The sequence below is a fragment of the Tinamus guttatus genome, unplaced genomic scaffold (assembly GCF_059628265.1).
Source record: "Tinamus guttatus ecotype Peru unplaced genomic scaffold, ASM5962826v1 Tinamus_guttatus_pri_ptg000483l, whole genome shotgun sequence".
Classification (NCBI taxonomy): Eukaryota; Metazoa; Chordata; class Aves; order Tinamiformes; family Tinamidae; genus Tinamus; species Tinamus guttatus.
This window is the reverse complement of record NW_028289017.1, coordinates 108,634-128,055: the sequence shown is the minus strand read 5'-3', so window position 1 is coordinate 128,055 and position 19,422 is coordinate 108,634. Positions and strand designations below refer to the sequence as shown.

Genomic DNA, 19,422 nt, shown 5'->3' with positions numbered 1-19,422 from the left:
AGATTTCAGTATTTTTAGCTGACCTATTTATCTCTTACAAAATTCACATTAGTGTATTTGGGAGTCAACCAGTTGTTTGTTTTTACCTGTAATTTCAACTATATTTCTTATTATTCAGAATTATTCAGTCTCACAGTTTGGCAAATGCAATACTGCCATGAAAGGCTGATTGTGTCATGACACTTTTCTGTGACTTTAACTCAGGTATATATTTTTAGAAAAATAGTAGGGATAGGTATGTGCTGTACTATTATTGGCTTACATCTTGGCTTTGAGAAGCTGGACTAAATTTTTAATGGTCCATTAATTTATCCTCCATAGGATGGGTAGTCAGTATTTATGTAATTCTATTTTCTAGAATCTTTGAGTAAACTATTAAAGGTTAATTAAATTATAGAATATATTTTGCTAGGTTATTTTAGTTGAATTAATATTGGACTATCACTGATCCATATTTTAAATTATTTTACTGCACGTAGCTATTGCTGCCTTTGGAACTAATTGAGCATCTCACATAATCTACAACTTAGAACATGGTTAAAGAATTACCGTGCTTCTAAAAAGGCAACGATATAACTACTGGACAATAAGATCTGCAATTCAATTTTTCTTCACCTAGCTTAATATGTCTTGTTACTTCCTTGCTGTTACAGGGTATAAATACATTGGGGAATAAGGAAGACCAGATATTTAATTGTTCAGAAAGTTTGAGAACAAAATGAACTAAGGAAAAATCAAAAGAGACAAATATGAAATGTTTTGCAAAGAGAAATAATGATTTCATGGTTTAAATATATTTGTTTTTTTATTCTTCGCAGGTTTAGTCTAGTCATTAGAGCAAAACACAGATGCCTCACTGCCAACTTTTGTCATATTGAGGCAGGATAGAAAATGAGTATTAGGTCTGCTAAGATACTGAGGTGTCTTGAGAACTGCTGAAAACACTTTTAGTAGATAATCTTCATTCAGAAATTATTTAACTAAAACAGATTGTTTTTGTAAAGTGTTTCTTCCATAGGTGCTTCATATATCTGACTTTTTTCCCAATTTCAGAATAAATAGTTGCCTGAAATGGGTTTGTTGCTGCTGTGTCTCCTCCTTCTCCTTCTCCTTCTCCTTCTCCTTCTCCTTCTCCTTCTCCTTCTCCTTCTCCTTCTCCTTCTCTCCTTCTTCTCCTTCTCCTTTTCTCCTTCTCCTTCTCCTCTTTTTTTCCCCTTTAATTACATCAAATGCTCATTTTTAGCTGTACCTAAAAGCAGGTTCAAATATAGTAGTCCTGCTTGCTTATATGTTCTGCATTTCATTATCCAAGCATTCATTTTTTAAGCAGACAGGATATATAATAGGTTTATATATATAAGTTAATTTTATATATACATATATGTAAATGATAAATAGTTACAAGTATACTCAGACATAATTCTGCCTCCCATTTGTTATAAATCAGATCAAGAGTTAAAGATGAAGTTTTTTGTCAGTGTTGGTGTGAAGATTTAGGTTAAATTTAACTATTTTTGAATTTTTTTCTGAAGGAAATGGGATTTTGAGGTTGTTAAATTTTGAGTAAAATATGGAAGTGTGAGATGATATTAATCAGATTCAGCCTTTTGAAAAATAGAATGAAAAATACATATGTTTTAGTTAAAGCATATACTTTCTTACTAATTCCTTATCTTGCTTAGAGATGTGTTTTCTTTTTTTCTTTTTTTTTCTGGCCTTGGTTAATGTCCTTAGTATGAGATTTTTGAATTATTTGAATTATTTATTTAGTAAATTAATTAATTTAATTTTGTCTGTTTTCTTCACCCCAGAACCTTCTGGTATCTTTGTGAAAAGCATTACAAAAGGCAGCGCTGTTGAACATGATGGTAGAATCCATGTAGGAGATCAAATTATAGTTGTAAGTAAAAACAGAAAGGGAATTGACACAGTCATTTGGGTCATATATTGAATCATTTGTGTGCAAAAAGCTGTACTTTTTAAAGCTGTGAAGTAAGGCTTTTCTTTTTTATCTTCTTTTTTTTTTTAGTACATCACTTTTGGATTATACTGTTTGCAACTCTGTTTCTTAAAAAAATCCGAGTGTCTGTGTATAAGTTCCTTAGCAGTGTGGGCTGTTTAGAAAGCTTAGTTAAGGCAAAATGTGATATTTGGTTTGACAAAAATTAAGCAATTTTCTTTAAAAAAAACATTTTTTAAAATATGTCACTAAAGTTTTGATGCTTAGCATCAATATTCAGAAAAACTGCATAGAACTATGTTGTGGTGAAAGTTGAAATATAAATGCAGGGATGACTCTGTGGATTTCTCATATCTGACTTCTGACTTGTGTGAAGGAAGCCCTTAAAATTGCTTATTATTTGTCCAGACACATATATACCTGTGTGTAGATAGGTGGAAATATCTTTAGATATTATAATTATTTGAATGCTGAATACAAACTGAAATAGGTTATAGCATAACTGGACTTTTCTTGCTGCTGCAGTGCAGAAGGAAAAAATAATTGGAGTCTTATGTCTTCACCAAAGACATAAGAACAGTATTATTTTTATATCTGTTTTGCTTACGTGTGTTGGAAGAAAAATACCAACTCATTTTAAGTTATTTTGTATTCAAAAGAGCTCTGGAGTTGGAAGAAGTTCAGAGGAAGGCAACAAAGTGATTAAGTGTCTGTAGAGATTGATTCTTCATGCAGGAAGGATTAAAATAATGGAATATGTGTATTGTGTAGACAGACTCAGACAACAGTTGGTGCTAGCAGGTAGATCATTGTCAGGCATACTTGAGAAATTACAGTCACTAAGGGGTGAAAAGAAGAAAGGTGAGTTAATATGGAGCTTGAAGATAAAAAGAGAATAAAAAAAAGGAGAAAAACACCAGACTAGCTCTGAGATTCAGAAAATAAAATGTATTATTAGATAATGGGATAACTTCAAAATGAACAGGTCAAAAATCTGATTGCTTAACATATTGAAAAAACAGACGACAAATAACATCTGGACAGATGAGACAGAAACAGAGAAATTGAACTTAATTGGGTGCAGGGCTGGGCCTCCCTGCTCTGAGGTTACCAGGATGTCTGAGGCAGGTAGCTTTGGTTGTCACCACGAGTGACATGTCCCTCAGCACCCCTCACGCCTTGCCTGTTATCTGGAGGGTTTCAGCCTTTCTCCTCTCCAACACTGCTGCCGGTGGGTGGCTGTGGGATGCTGCAGTGAAAATGCTTCGTGTATCCCAGGCCACTGAAGCTTTGGGTCTTTTTTTGTTCTTGTCCCTCCACTGCTGAGCTTTGTGCTCAGCAGAACAGCTGCTGAACCCTCAGTGTATTACTAGGAGTAAAAGTGGCTTTAACCATTTTCTGTGGATGGTGTCTTGCTGGCTAATAGTCTGCTTAATCCTGCAGGTGGACGGGACAAATCTTCAGGGTTTTACTAACCAGCAAGCAGTGGACGTTTTGCGGCACACAGGACAAACTGTTCGGCTCACTTTGATCAGAAGAGGGCTTAAGCAGGAAAACCACCCCCAGCCGCAGGAGGACTTCAGTGGTGCTGTTGAGAAAGATTTACTGCTTCAAATGATAGACAGTGGCACAACCAAGGGTAATTAAAATGGACTTGGCTTCAAAGTTTGCCTGAAATGGTTTTCTTACCAGTTACTAACTGTAGGTAATGGGCCCGATCTGTTCTGAACAGCCATTCCCATTGGAAAGAGCTGTTGTCCTTGTGTATGCAGTTCAGAAGTCCATAGCCAGCAGTAAGTTTGCCAGTGGTGAGGAGAGACTAGTGACTTTTCTGTAGACACCCTTAGGCTTTTATTATGTGCATGCTGAAATCCATACATCACACTTTGTAAATCGTAGTGTTTGAGCATTCACACAGATAACTGGATGTGTAAACAGATGTTTTCAGCTATTTATGTCATAGATCGATATCAACAGAAGTATATCTTAGATCAAACCATAATCACCCCACACACAAGATTTTTTGAAAGATGAAATAGTGCATTTCCTATAGTATTCTTGTCATTCAGCAGAAATTATGAAGGAAATGCTCAGAAAATGCTGTGTCTCCTGCCTGAAGTTGTTCAAGCCAGCTGATAACCTCATACCTGAAAAAGTATTGCAATAGAAGAGACTTTCTAAAAGTGGCAAGTCTGTCAAGTGCCCAGATCCCAAGGTATATGGGATTTTCTTACTACTGCATCAGATTTTGAATTGCACACAACATCAAAGAAGGAAAAATATAAGCATGACTTTAGCACGTATATGCTAAAGAATGCTAAATTTGTGCTTTCCAGTAACTCTTCTTTCAGTCGCAAAGAGAGATGCACAGGTGTGTTTTCATTTTTAACTTAAAAATGCAGAAGGCAAAGCATTAACAGTAGCCAAAATATCTTTAAAATACAACATTTGTTCTTGGCCTTTCACACTGCTACAAGGAGCCATTTCCCAAGCCTGGATCCTTTGAAGTCTTGTAGAAGGTTAGACAGACAGGTCAGAGAGCTTGATTGAGTAATACAATGCATAAAATAGCTAAGGAATCATCTTTCTTTTCCAGAAAACAGTGAAACGGAACAGGGATCTCCATCACTGCCATGCAGCACCAGTGTGGTAAACATTGGAGAGGACATTAAGCAGCAGGAAACAGGTTCCCAATGTTTAATATTTTTTTTTCTGTTAAAATGCATTTTGTTGTGCTTACGCAGAGAGTGCATGTTTTGTATGCCTGTACAGCGAGGTGTGTTGTGCATCTGAGACTGTGCAGCTAGGGACTGGAAGGAATCGCACATGAAAGTGTGCACTGGGTACTAGAGAGCAAATACTGCCAGTGACAACTACTGCGTGTGCCAGGAAACAGTGGTTGTGTCTGAGTGTGTGAAATGTCACATTAAGCAGCATAGACATTATTATTATTATTTTTTTACTCAGTTCACCTGAACTACTTCATTACACCTTTTCTCTCCTTACTTCCCATCCTGTCCCCCACCATGCCTTCCCTTCCTAGCTCCCTGCAGCTCTTTGGATACAGCTCCTGGGCTTTTTGCTCTCGTGGTAAATTTCCCTTTGACAAATGCCTAAGTCTGCATTCATTTCAGTCTGTATTCTCTGGTAATGCTTGAAATTTGTTTACTTGTGACTCGCTGTTATGCTCTAACTTTCTCATTTTCTTTACAGAAATTCTTACTTTCCAACAGATATTTCCTTATCTACTTAAACTCTCAGGCACAGTGCTTGTGTTTTGGAAGCTGTATCTGGTGATGCATTTTTCAAACTCATAGAGAACATGATGCATGATGTAACATTTTCTTACTTCTGGAGGTCGAGGGGAGCTGAAAAACATCATGTATACGAGTTCTGTATTATATATCTTTTCTGTGTATCTTTTCATAACTTCTCCTGTTATTCTAGAAATCCAAAGAATTTATTTTTAAGAGTTTCCCTTCGGACTTTGCCAGGTATTCTGGCTTAGGGAAAGTACCACCTCATTTGAATACCATACAGCATCTAAACAGATGGCTTTACTTTTAATTAATTTTCCGAGCATTGATTAGGTCTAAAACACTTTATAGAGGTACTTTCATTTCAACTTACCTGTTTATGTTTGTATGAAGATCCTAGCCTTGGCCTGTGGTGAGCATTCTAAATTTAAGAGTTTATTTTGGTATTTCCTGAGTATGCGGCACAGTTCTTGTAACTTAAATAATGAGTTTTGTGTTAAGTCTGCTATGTTCATTAGGTATTCCAACAAAATATTTTGGCTTTGTTTCCTGTTGTAGAATCTAAGCCCTTTGAGGAGAAAATGAGCAGAAAAAAGACTATTTAGTTTGATCTTTTAGATAAGCTTTCCGTCGAGTGAAGGGTCACTGCAGTTTGCTTTCTTGCCTGTTATTTTATTTCTCACAGCATCTTTCCTTTTCTTCTCAGCTCCTCTTCCAATAAGCATTTCATTGGTGGCCTACAACTGTGAGAATTACATATATGTGTGTGTGGATGTAAATCTAAGAGAAAGGAAAAAAATCCGTAGGACTTGCATTCTCTCACTGCCCTGTTGGATCTACAGTTAAAAAGAAGTGTCTTTAGCATTCATTCTCAGTTTTTATTTATTTTTTTTTCATCTCAAACATGTTCCGTAGAAGTTATTCCATATATATACGAGGTACACCCGAGAGGAACAGTATGCTGTGTCATGTCTGTTGATAATTCAGTCAATCAAATCCATATGAGCAGCCCACATATAGCCTGATTAGTTGCCTGTGGCATGTCATTTTTCTTTGTTTTGTGCCCATTCTCCTGGTAAGGTTACACTGATGTCTGAGGTTAGTTTAAATATTTGCCTTTTGAAGAAATATCCTTAGTTTGGGAGGCTGCAAGTTAATGTAGTGGTATTTATCCATCGCCAGCTGTGAGGTGTGAAGTAGGAAATGGCTTTGAAGATGTAAGAGCTGAGTAGCAGTTTCGGGCATGGCTTAGGAGCCTAGGATCAGTGTGAGAGCCCGTGAGGGCCTGTGTCCCTCAGCATGCTGCGATGTGCAAGCAGCAGCATCCCTGGCCGTGCCGGGCACCCAGCGTTGCTGTGCCAGGCTCCGCCGCGCGCAGCCCGGAGCGTGCGTGCGGAAAAGGCGTGAGCCCTGCGCCGCGCTGCAGGTTACTGTGCTGAATCTAATACTGTGCTTTTGGTCAGCGCAGGTGGGACTTACTGGATGAAGGGGGGGGGAAATTACCTTATCTTTTTGATCTTTTTGAAAGGTTTTTTTCTTTTCCTATTAAATTTTCCTATTTATTCCCATTCCTTGGTGAGGCAAAAAAATGTCACATTTTTAGTCATATCTAGGAGAGTGCCCATGTCATGGAATGACTTACATACCAGGGATAGGATAGACAAGAGTGCTTAGTTTGCATCATAGTAATTTCAGACATAACTTTTAGATTTCCAGTTAACAACTGCGGAGGAAGTATCTCTGAAGAATAAATGGCAGAGAATTATGGGCTTAAATTATGAGATAGTGGTAAGTAAACCTTGATTATTATTGTTAGATGCCTTTGATCCACCTGTCTATTTTATTGATTACCTATAGATATATATAGTATTTATTGTATTTGTGTATTTTTATATATACTGTGCGTTCTTCTGCTTATTAATCTGCTGAGATGATTTTATTTCAGTTATAAATTTTGAATATAGATATGTGTTTTCCAATGACTCTGGAAGAATAATCATAGACTGCAAAGGCTGATATGTCTTTCAGTGTTGATAGTTATTTCACAGATTTTGTACCTGAGAGGTAAATGCGTATTAGGGAAAATTAAATTTTTGAGGTGGACATCAAGACTCAATTGATTAGCTAGAATTTAAGGTTAGAGTCTGAAATCTCCTTCCCACCCTATATACTGACTGAATTCCTTTCTGATGTAGTGATCTAAATAACACACAGGACACTTAATTGTAACTAATAATTAAAAAAAAAAAGTTTGGGACTTTATTTCAAAATTATATTCCCCAAACTGTATTTTTTACAAAAGTTTGCTCTGTTGCTTGGTTGTTATATACAGTTTCTGCTTGTATATGCTGAAATAATGCATTTATTGTGATCCAAGTTGCAGTTTTTACCTCATTGTCCCTTGATCCATTTTTTTTTCTGCAAAAGTCAAATTTGAGTGCACATAGACTCTTCTCTATCTTGCAGTGATCATGTTGGATAAGATTTTGTTTCAATTTCTGTGCTGCAAGAATGTGTTGGTTGTTCTTGCTTCAGAATCTGAAGCACCATAAAAAAGGTGGTTTAAAAATGTAGATATGCCTTTCTCACATTTTATCCACGCACCTTGGGTGTCAGTATAGGCACATTACTCCAAATGTGTTTTTTTCTGTTGTTGTTTCCTTGGTGAGCAATACTTTGAATCCATAGCAGAAGTTTTCTTTCCAAAACAGTTAACAGTTTTTTGAGATTGCATAACTTTCACTGAATATGGTCTATACATCCTAATACTTGCACAATATTTCTATTTCCCTCTCAGTGCTTTTCATCTTACTGGGAAGTTAAATGTGGATGATTTCTTTTAGCTGCTGTTGCTATTGCCATTAGTGTTACTAAGAAATAGAAAACCCAAACTAATAACTCTGAATGTTTTTTGCATCCTGAAAGGTTGTATTACACATGACCAAGTTTCTAGTTTTGCAATTCTGAAATATTCGCTCCCCTGTATGTGAATTGAAGTGGAAAGTAACAAATGTCTTTAAATATATCAAAAGTGACTTTTTCTTCATCTTCTTTTAGGTGGTTGTAGTTAACAAATTTAGTGAAAGCAGTGGGTTAGGGATAAGCCTGGAAGCTACGGTGGGACATCATTTCATCAGATCTATCTTACCAGAGGGGCCAGTTGGACGAAGTGGCAAGCTGTTTAGTGGAGATGAGCTGCTTGAAGTAAGAAAAAAACTCCACCATGTCTTAGTATGCCTTCAGTAAGATCGTTGTGAAATATCTTGCTTTTCGCAGGTTTTGACTTGGGCATGTGGCTTATCTTTTTGCATATCAGCGCTAGTGAGAAGTGTTTGAGCAATCACTTCATATGCATTCTTATGCATATTTATTTATGCAAATGTATCTGACAATATGACATACATCTGTCCACTAGTAGCTGATTTTTTCAGAAATGTAACTCAAGGTGACCAAAAAATAATATTTAACAAAATAATTAAGACTTAATAGAAATACCTCTACCCATGACAGGTCTTTTGTAAACCATTTTCTTGGAATTGAAATGTGAATTTCCTTGCCATGAATTCAAGGAATCAAAATGATCCATCTGCTTTTGTACTTAATATGCCAATTCTCACATAAATGTGCTAACGCTCCTTACTTCATTCCACTCTCTTTCATATCAATATCTTCCATATTGTAACTAGGGTCTCTTGCCTCAGAGGTGCCAGTGTTTATGGGATTTGTAAGGTTGACAGGCAGTTTATGAGACATAGCCATTCAGCTCAAAAATTGTTTAGATGTCAGTTCTTTTAGAAAAAAAGTTCTGTGGCTCAACAGAACAATTGATATTTTCTGTTAATGATGTATTTTCAACCTTTTATTATTTTTCATTATACTTCTACTAAACTTTTTTATTTTTCCTTGAGGTAAATGAGATCTCTTTGCTTGGAGAAAATCACAAAGATGTGGTGAATATCTTGAAAGAATTGCCTATTAAAGTGACCATGGTGTGCTGTCGTCCAGTAGCTCCCCATATCAGTCACCCAGAAGTGTTGGAGAGTCTAAGTCTCTCTGAGGTTCAGCTCACGGAAAAGGTATTGTGTTTTAAAGTTATTAAGAAATGTTTCCTTTAGCAAATCATACAGAGTTAATGTAGAAGGGCAGAAGATTAGAAGGACCTTTTAGTATTTGAGAGTTTGGAATCAAGTAAATAGAAAAAGACAAGTTATATTCACTGACCCCAATTTAAGACAACCAGAAGCCATTGGTAACTTGTAAGCCATGGGAAAAAAAATCTAGAGTCCAGGAATAACTACTAAAGTACCTAACATCTGCTCTGCAAGTGGGCTGTGTTGGTGTAGCAAACTGACCAGTATTTTTTAGAGTCTGAATGTATATAATCCCATTTTGAAGTTAGCTTTTTGGTTTTCTTTGCTGCATATCTTAGTGTACACTCTCTGGCATATTTGTTTTTATCATTCATAACTTCAAAGCTCTGCGTAGTCTGGTGTGCTGAATATGTAGAAAGGATATTTATATGAAAAGAGTCACAACTATTTGCAGTTCTGGCTAAGGCACAAAGTTTGTCTCATTGCTAGGCTTTTTATAAATCAAAGAGAAAAACATATGTACATATGTGTGTGTGTGTTTGTCTTGTTTTTTTAAATGCTTTGACTTCTGTCAATAGTAGTAAATTCTGATTAAGGCCTGTTTTTTAATATACCATTTAATAACAGATATTGCCTCTGTATTTAGATAAAATATTAATGAGAGTTTTCTAAAGTGGTCAGTTGTCAGAAATTCCTTTTTGTATATGTTCTTGTCAGTGAGTGCTTTAATACAGCATAGGTCTTACCCATGTTTATAACTATCTTGAGTTCTTACTCTTTCACTAACAGAGTTTAATCTGCTAATTCATGAACTTTTACATATATGCAGTTGGCAGATATTCCGTTTTTTCCAGGCGCATGTAGACCTTGGATTCATTGGCTCCTCAGACACGGAGGGCGGAGCTTTGGAAATTGTTGATGAGAATCAGAATATGGAAGAGGTGCAGAGCTCTTCCTTAGCGATGTGGGAAGCAGAAGTACAGCACATTGAGTTGGAGAAAGGCAATATGGGACTTGGATTTAGTATATTGGACTACCAGGTAACCTCTATATTCCCTCCTCTGAGCTGCGAACACGATACTTTTGCTTGTCTGGAATTCAGTCTGGGGTCCAAGTATTTTTTCTAATGTAAATATTAATGTAAGCTGGAAAATATAATAGAGCCATGTGGATGTCAGTATATCAAACATGCCATTAGTTGTGTTACTATTCCTCTTACTATAGTAAGACTAGAGCTTCTTTCATAGTAATCCAGGAAAAGTAATCAATAGTATACGAGAAATGCAGGAACCTCATCTCCTGATGCCTCACAGGCAATGAATGAGGTACACAACTTAGTATATTCAGGCATCCAGCCCTGTATTTCGTACCTGCATTTGGGCTCTTAGAGATAGATCCAATAAAGGGCTTAGGTGGTTAAAGCAGGATTTACTAAAATCCAGTACTGTGATTCTGAAATCCCTTGCTTAGCTGCTGTCTAACCAGGACATGCCTAAGTACTCCTGTTCGTTTTGTGTTTGATATCAACCCCGCTGGCCTCCGAGTCTGAGATTCCTGTTGTGCCAGGTACTGGCGGAGCTCAATTCCTGCCAGTGGCCTGGGTGTCAGGATCTGAGAGAAAACACTCCTTCCTTCCAGACTTGCACCTGAATTTTAGCAAGAGAAGAGAGCGGAGGTTGTTCTTTGTTTTCTATTGTCTCAGTACTTTTTTCCAAAGTCAGATTATTTCTTCCCATGGTCCATATAGGCTTGTCCTCCAGTGCTACGTGGTGCCACAGGAGTGTTAGTTACCCAGTTCTTTATTGGATCGTGTCCTTAAAAGCACATTTCTATTCACATCTAGAGTTTACTTGCAGATGGGAATTATGCCCATACAGCTCTACTTAGAGTTACTCTGGGCCCTAGAGATATTTTGCATCTGCAAACTGAAAAAGGTATGTGCAAAGCAAGGAGGTGTAGTAATGCACACAAAATCTGAAGCATAGTCAAACATCTCTTCTGGGCAGCAGTGATTCAGTTTAATGCATTACTTTTGGTGTCCTTAACTGAGACAGTACAGCTGAACTTGAGTTTTTCCAATCCATGTCAGCACAGTAGTAGGGCATATTTTTCAACCTCAGCATTACTATCTCCTATTAGGTGTTGAAAGGAATCTTTTCTGAAACTTACTTATATCTCTTTGGGATTTCATGTTTGTGATTTATACAGTATTTTTTTCTGTGGTGTGTTTAAAACCTTTCAGCTTGTCACAGAAGTTGATTCATTCCTCTGGAATTGTGAACAATAGATTTGGAGTATATATATGTGTACATTTGTGCTTTGCTATTACTGTTGAATTTTTAATTAATTTTCAATTAATAGTGGCTAAAGTTCTGGACTGTGTAAATGCTAATGCATTCCTCATGTTCTATACAGCAGCTGGCCTGTTCATATCACTCTTTACCAAGTGGCCGAGGTTTTTATAGGGCTATATACACAACAGAAGTGATGTTTTCCAAAGAATGCGTGTCTTACTCGTCATTTCAAATGACCATTTAAATACTTGCTGTAGAAATAGAGAGGAAACAGTGCTTGGTCCCAAGTAATATCTTCAGCAATTATGGCTGTGGTCCAACTTGTAAGTTGCCTTGTGGCAGCTTCCTTATTGCATTAATTACCATAGACTGTCAAGGTGCTTCTTAGTCTCCCTCTTTCTCTCTCTCCCTTCTCTCAGATTAGCTTTGAGCAGTCTCTTATTCCTATATTTTTGGATGCTGGTTTTATGGTGGGACTCTTCTCAGTTGCACATCTTGAAAAGGAAACTTGATACCATTGTCTGTCAACTTGTAAATGTTTGTTTTTCTCTTCTTTTTAGTATCAGTGAAGCTGATACTGTGTTACATTTCATATCTGTTTTTTTTCTTCTTTTTGCTTTTTGTGCGTAAGCACACAAGTGAATAAATATGTTGGTAACACTAACATGTTAACATGTGTTCCTTACGAATATAATTGTGTAAGAATTATGCGAAGGTTTTTTGGCAGTGGAACTGTGTTCCTGTTCTTAGTATTTGATGGTAATGCTTATCAAAATCAGTGTATTGGAAAATGGGGACTATAAAGCAGTTTTCTTTCTGAAAGGAAACTTTGCTTTGTTGTGTCTTGTTCATTGAGAAGTGCTGTACTCCTGTCTCTCTTGCATGCATTCTGTAAAGTGCTTTCTCTACTGAGTGAACTCTAGTGTTGTAAAGCACAAGACTGCTCTTGAAAATAGCTACTCTGTTATAACAGCCGAGTACAAGGGAGGCTTAAGTCAGCGATGATTTCATTACAGCAGAAATATTTGAATTCCTGGAGTGTGTTTATTACAGTAAAAAGTTGACTCTGTGCACTTCAGCAGAATTTTATTCCTGAGATGGAGCACAACCTAGTAATAATTTTCACACTTAAGAACTGAAAATGTGTGCAGGCCTAAATGTAGAGACCGGAGGGTAAGCACCTGCTGAAGTGTAATGTGCAGGAACTGGCTGCAATTTTTAAAAGTTAATGCATAGAAATTGCCCTCTTAAGAATAAATAAAAATGATTGCTTTTCTTCTTCCACCTGCCTAGGACCCTGTGGATCCAGCAAACACTGTAATAGTGATTCGTTCCTTGGTTCCTGGTGGTGTGGCTGAGCAGGATGGCAGACTTCTCCCTGGAGATCGGCTCATGTTCGTCAACGATATCAACTTGGAGAACGGCAGCCTGGAAGAAGCGGTACAGGCACTGAAAGGAGCCCCAGCAGGAACAGTTAAAATAGGAGTTGCCAAACCACTGCCTGTAAGGATTTGGGATTTAAGGGTGTATTTTTCATGTCTTTTTAGATGGCGTATAGTATATGTTTTGCATTTGCCACATGCATTTTACATGCATCTAGAAAAGAAACCATTTTAAGTAGATTCCTGTATTTCTTTGCACATTTAGGAGGGGTCTGTCTAATTTGTGAATCTATAATGACTCCAGGACTCCTGGCATGCTTATCTGCTAGATCAGGGCTTGTAGCTGGAGAAACAGCAAAGTATCTTGCAACCAACAGAGTCTTTCAGGGCTGCAGGCTTCCAGACATAATTTTGTAACTTTCACAAAATCTTCACGTGTGTGAGATGGTGGCATGAAGTCAGTTTTAGGTTGCTTGTCTGGAATTTGAAAAGTCTGCTTTGTGAAGCCTGTTCTGCTGTAGCTGTAGCATGTAGGCAGTCTTTGTATTCAGACTGCACATTTTATATTAGAACACTGCTAAGTAGCTTTCAGCTCAGACACCATAGGCCTAGCCTGTAATTCATGTGGAGCTTGATTTTAGAAGGTTATATTAAGCTGTAGAAATGTCTTCCTTTAGCCATCCCAGGGCAAAAATAAGAGAGACCTACCCTTTATGGTGACCCAGGAATAACAAGGAACTCAAGACATATAAGTACAGTAGCAGCAGGATTATCTAGATAGAGTGTCTGTCTACAATGTCCTACACAGTTACACATCCTTGCAGTTCTCTTTTAGTGATTCACTCTCTGCTTCTGGGACAGCTAAGAGTCCTCATTATGCAATGCCTAAGTAAGTCTTCAAATACTTGGGAATATATAATTTACAAATAAAGGAGAGTTTAAATGATTGTCTCGGATGGAAAACAGCTATTTAAAGAGTACATAGAGGGGGGATACATTTAAAGTAGAACTCAGATCTTCCTGAACTCTAATTCATTTTCTCGCTGACATCACAGAGAAACAGATAAAAAAAGCCCAGTGAAAACCTGTTGACTCTTTTCCTGGGCTATCCTGAGTAAAGTTGAAGTGTGAACTGGAGGTCCCAATCTGTCATGTTTAAGTTAGAGGAATGGTGCCAGTTTGTATGAGCAAAGAAGATTGGCTCACTGTTTTTGGAAGTCCAAATGTGGTGTTTTGAGCTTGCTTTTGCCTCTTATGAAATGTTCATATTGAAGTCCCTGTGGATGCAAATTGCAAATTTAAGTTCTTAGCGATTTTTTTTTGTATGTGTGGGGAGGGGGGAGAAATGGATTTTTAAGTTACTAAGAACTTTTCTTTCCTTTTTATTGCAAGAGGGCATTTTTTTAGCTGGCTCTGCAACATTATTTTTTGTAGCAGAGACTATATATTGGGCACTAACATGTCCTGAAAATCAGCATTTGCATGCCTATGAAAATGTCAGCTCAAAAGATAGCTTGTGTGGGTGTTCCTTTGCTGCTCCCAGCATTACATAAAACTGGGAGATTTGGACTTTAATGTTTCACCTATTTAGGCTTTTTAATTAATTAAACATTTTGAGTAATCCTGTTTTTTCTTGGGATACTGGACAGATGTACATAAAATCAGATTATGCAGGGAAAAGCTACCGGTTTTCAGTGTTAAGAGTGTTTTGCCTTTTAGCGTCTGCCCCATTCAGCAGATGCAATCTTAGCACTGTCATCCTGCCTGTTAACATGATTGCTTGTGGCTAGCAAGGCCTCTACTGTTGGGCTTCATTTCTGCATTCCCAGTGTAAGCTCTTTTTAGAAAAGGTTTAATAAGAAGAACAGAAGTCCAGAATGAATTTAGACTAAGCTGTGGGTACTGTGATATAGCTGCATACTTGCTTATCATTGCTTGTGCACATAAAACAGCATTGTGAAGACAGTTCAATTCAGGTAGAGAGAGAGACAAAACCGGAGTTTGTTTCCTTACGCGGTGGTGTGACTGTGACTGCGATGGGCTCTTGGCTGCGTTTGGTGTCCGCTGATCGCTGAGCTCCCCTGGCGATGCCCTCTGCACGTCCCCTGTGCTGGCCACCGGTCCGACTCAGAGCTTCGTTCTCTCTGCAGCTGTCGCCAGAGGAGGGCTATGTCTCTGCTAACGAAGATTGCTTTTTCCACGCTGCCCAGTCACTCGAGGAGGGCCCAGCTGATGCAGCCCTCTTCCGTGCTGAGCTAGCTCTGGTTAGTGATGCAACTTACCAAAGATTTGGTTAGGTCCGTGCGTTTTGTCATGGAGAGGGGTTGCTTTGTCACTGTTCACGCTTACTACTTATCACTGACTGTCAATACACTGTTCTTCCACCCTGGCTGTGACCGTTCCCCACGTGGCGGAAACTGGCGTCTGGAGATCTTGTCTGTCTGCATGAGCTGTGGATCTGGCCTGTGATATTTTAGTTGCTGGAAAGCAAGGAAGTGCTGTGCTGAGATTTTCAAAAGAGCATGGCCATCCATTTCTGCTTGCATTCATTGAGCATCCCCTTGAAAATCTCACTTTGCGTGCAGGAATGCACACAATGCACTTATTTTATAAATATGCACTTATTTTATAAAAATGCACTTATTTTATAAATAAGTCTCTTCACCTGTGCCTCTTTCTGCTTTCCCAGATACCCTGAGAAGTTTGTGGAACTCTATTTTGCATGCAAACCAGCCTTACGAGGAATGCGCTCTGTCTTTAAAAGTTGCGAGCACTTCATCCTAATAGTATTCTTTAGGCTTCAGCGTCAGTCAGTGATTATGAGATTCGCAAGGTTAAAGGGTGTTACATATAAATAATGAAATTTAACTGAGTATTAAAAAATTGCCAATAATTATTCAGACAAAAAAAAAATAAAGGAAATGGGGCTCTACCAAGGAAAAAGAAGTGTATGTGTTTTCCTGATTATTCGTACTGATCTGGGCCGGATTTTGGAATTGATTTTGTCTCTAAGTTTTGGCAGCGCGAATCGAGAAGCATAAGCCAAGCTTCCCCACTAAGCAACAGAATTTAACATATTAAACAAAAAATCCAAATCAAACAAGAAAAGAGCTAAATGGATCCTTCCTCACAGAAAAATCTCTGAATTACTGATTCCTGGATGTTTGCTGCCTTTTGACATATTTGCAAAAAATTGCAACGATTTTAACAATGTGCTTTTAAAGAAGATTGCCTATCTTCTCTACCTCAGATTGGTATCTTGGTATAATAGTTAGACAACTAGTCACTTCAAAATAACAGGATTTGACTTCTTCCGTTCACTGAGAAGAAATAGAAAAGAATTAGGTTATCATTAATATACTTTAATTAAAAATATGTGGAAAAAAAGTCAGATAAAACTTAAGGGCGTAAAAATTTATTTCTTATGTAAACATTGTTAAAGTAATGCTGAAGAATAGTGAAAAGGCACGTCAATTAACAAGATCATTAAAGCTGTCAAAACTGTCCATCTGACTTAATTGCAATATGTTAAACGCGCCATTCTATTGCTAGAGAATGGACTTAAAGAGTGGACTTCAGGGAAGTATTTTCTACACTCAGATTCTAAAGATCTTTCCTCTTTTTGCACATTTTTTTTCTTAGTTTCAGTCTTCCTTAGCATTAGTATGTATTTTCCAGAAGATGGACTGGAAGTAAGTGCCTCAGAGGACTAGTGCAAATTTGATGCTTGTTCCTGGAGCTTGAGACAAACAAGCAAAAAAGGAATACTTTTTCCCTCCAGAAACGATTATATCTTCTGATGTCACTAGAGAGTATTGCTATTCCTGTTGTGAACTTGCCATGATAAATTCATGATATGATTAACCATAAAGCCTAAAAAGTACCGCATTTAGATCTCATCTCTGCAGGTTATTGCCTAGGTGCCCTTAACTGTTTCCCAAGAGTTTCTGACACGGTCATTATTCTGAGATCATTGAACTGTTTTGTATTAGTATACACTGCTCTCTTGAATTTTACCAAGAAGATGAAAATAGAATAAAAGTATGGGATGTGAAGCACCATCCAGTTTGTTTTAGGACTGAATTTTGCTCTAGTATTTGGGAAATATGGAAATCTTAAAAAACAATGTATTTAATTTGAGGAAATAGGAAAAAAATGTTTCAGGAATACTGTCTTTGTCTGGAGCACTTTCTACATTTTTATTTCCTTTTGCAAGATAGGAAAACAATCCTTATTAATCTTATGCTTATTGAACATTTTGGAAATGAAAATATAAAATCAAGTATGTCATGAATGTTTCTTATAAATGTTTGGAAAGTATTATACTTACCAGAGAATTATTTGTTGTGTGCTTTTAAAAGCGACAAAACCCATGAGGTTGTTTGAGTGGGGAACATTCCTTAAATGTGTCATTTAAGCGAAGCTTTTTATTGTTCCATCATTAATTCTTGTAAAAAGAAAAAAAAAGAGAGAAAAGGAAAAATAAATCCCTAAACAAAAAGATACTGACCAGAGGGACTGCAGCAGAGTTTTCTTAACATCTCATACTTCTAATAATAGATATTAGCCTGCGTCAGTTCTAAAAGACATGTCAATTCAAACTCCAATTTTATTGCACATATTCCTTGCAACCTCTGAAGTCGGAGCTAGATGAATTGCAACTAGAGGCAGAAATTTCCCGTGCTGCGCAGCACGTGTAAAATTCCTTCGTAAAGCCTGAGGAGGATAGATAAATAAATAAATAAACGGAGCGAGGTGCCAGTCGGTGCGCGGTGGCTGCGGTGCATGTGCTCAGGGCTTACGGCGTGGCGGCGAGGAGGGATCCCGGCTGATTAAACTGCTGTTGTTGCCAGGTGGACTCCAGCGAGGCAGACCTGGCGGACGAGTCCACCTTCGGGTCGCAGTACTCCCCGGACAATGACGGCTCCTTCCAGGCGTCCCTGCTAGCCCTGCGCGGAAGCACCGGCAGTGATGAGCTCAGCTACAGCCTCTCTGTGCCGTTGTCTGCTCCCAAGGTAACACGGAGGATGGGGTTTGGGGGTGGCGAACTTGGCCAAGGCCGTGGGAAGGCTCTGTGTTTCTCCGTGGCAGCAGGTTTATTAGATGGAGAGGCACTGTGTTGTCACAGCTCCATCTGCACCTACATTTGCTGCCATATAAGCGGGATTTTGCTGTGGGATGTGCTGGTGTCTTTCGGATGCCCACATTAAGGAGAGAGGCAGCTGGAAGGGTCAACGCTGGGGCTGCCTTTTGTGCGGGTGGGTGAACAGCCGTGGGTCTGTTTGCAACGTTGAAGTTGTGGTGAGCAGTCTGCTACAGAGAGGTTAATGGTTACTGCTTCAGAGCTAGCTGGAGAGTGCTTGCACAAAGTGACTGCTCTACTCTACAGTATTTTAGCCATAAAAAGCAAGAGTAAGCTTTCACCACAAGTTTTGCTTTGATACTATGCGGTTGAGGATATTCGATAATGCACAGTGTTCTTGAATCAAATGTTCGCAATGATACTGTAATTAAAAGTCCATTTACAGCATTGCAAACCTCTGGTTGTTAATTCAAGTAGTATATAAAGTCAGTAAATAAGTTTCTTGTGATTACTTTTTATTCTTGATGGTCACATACCTATATTGAATTGTTTTTGATGTGAGTGACAGTGTTTAGTTTCTTTCCATCTTTTTTCTTCCTCTTTTTTCCTGACAATCTACGTATTTATTTCTCTAATCCAGAGTCCTTGCGGTTCCTTCTAGTGCTCATGATCTCTGAAAGCAACAATAGAGAGCTTCTTTCCAGGGTTCTTCTCCATCTATGCTCCTGCACAGAGACCCTAGGTGCCTCTCTTTTTCTCCACACCTGAGCCTCAGTAACTGTCTTCATCCTTTCTGGACTGTGTTCAGCCCTTGCAGGGTACTTGTCTGAAAGCTGAGTTCATCTTCTAATGGGCTCTCCTAATCCACAGTAGAGCACGTCTTTGCTGTGCCAGTGGGACAGCTTGCATTGTTTAACTCTGTAATTGTTACTTAAAGGGATTATGCATATTGCATGCTGAGAAGCGTTTTATGAGATACAGACTGGATTTACATTCTCTACAGTGCTGAGGCTGTCAGAAGCCTTAAGTTATTTTCAGCATTGCCTTGAAGAGGGCTTTTGTTCACTTTTTGTTTTTTAAGATCATCGTCCTGACATTTCACTCTTCATGCGGTTGTTTGAACCTCTATGAGCTGACTGTAAAGTTCTCATCAAATAGCGTTTTTACTCTCTGCAGAGTTATGAATGACTGAAGTAAACATGGTGAGGAAATCAGTTCTTAAAAGATGACTTTAGAAGCAACTGGGAAATGCAGTGAACAATTAGATGCTATGAGGAATGCAGAGGTATTTCAGCTATTTCTGGTGATAAGGATGACTGAAATACATACTCTCAATTTCTTTGCTGTCACTTTTA

The 19,422-nt window shown here is 38.1% G+C and overlaps 1 protein-coding gene across 6 annotated transcripts in view; it reads left to right on the top strand.

Moving 5' to 3' along the window:
• MPDZ (multiple PDZ domain crumbs cell polarity complex component) overlaps positions 1-19,422 on the top strand; it is an 83,484-nt gene that overhangs the window by 19,075 nt on the left and 44,987 nt on the right. For all 6 annotated transcript variants that reach the window (XM_088533144.1, XM_088533141.1, XM_088533145.1 and 3 more), the window contains exons 9-18: positions 1,812-1,900; positions 3,404-3,599; positions 4,557-4,646; positions 6,926-7,005; positions 8,275-8,421; positions 9,126-9,293; positions 10,163-10,348; positions 12,896-13,105; positions 15,135-15,248; positions 17,838-17,999. In XM_088533144.1, coding sequence (XP_088389270.1) covers positions 1,812-1,900; positions 3,404-3,599; positions 4,557-4,646; positions 6,926-7,005; positions 8,275-8,421; positions 9,126-9,293; positions 10,163-10,348; positions 12,896-13,105; positions 15,135-15,248; positions 17,838-17,999 — 1,442 coding nt within the window. The remainder of the gene's footprint in view (positions 1-1,811; positions 1,901-3,403; positions 3,600-4,556; positions 4,647-6,925; positions 7,006-8,274; positions 8,422-9,125; positions 9,294-10,162; positions 10,349-12,895; positions 13,106-15,134; positions 15,249-17,837; positions 18,000-19,422) is intronic.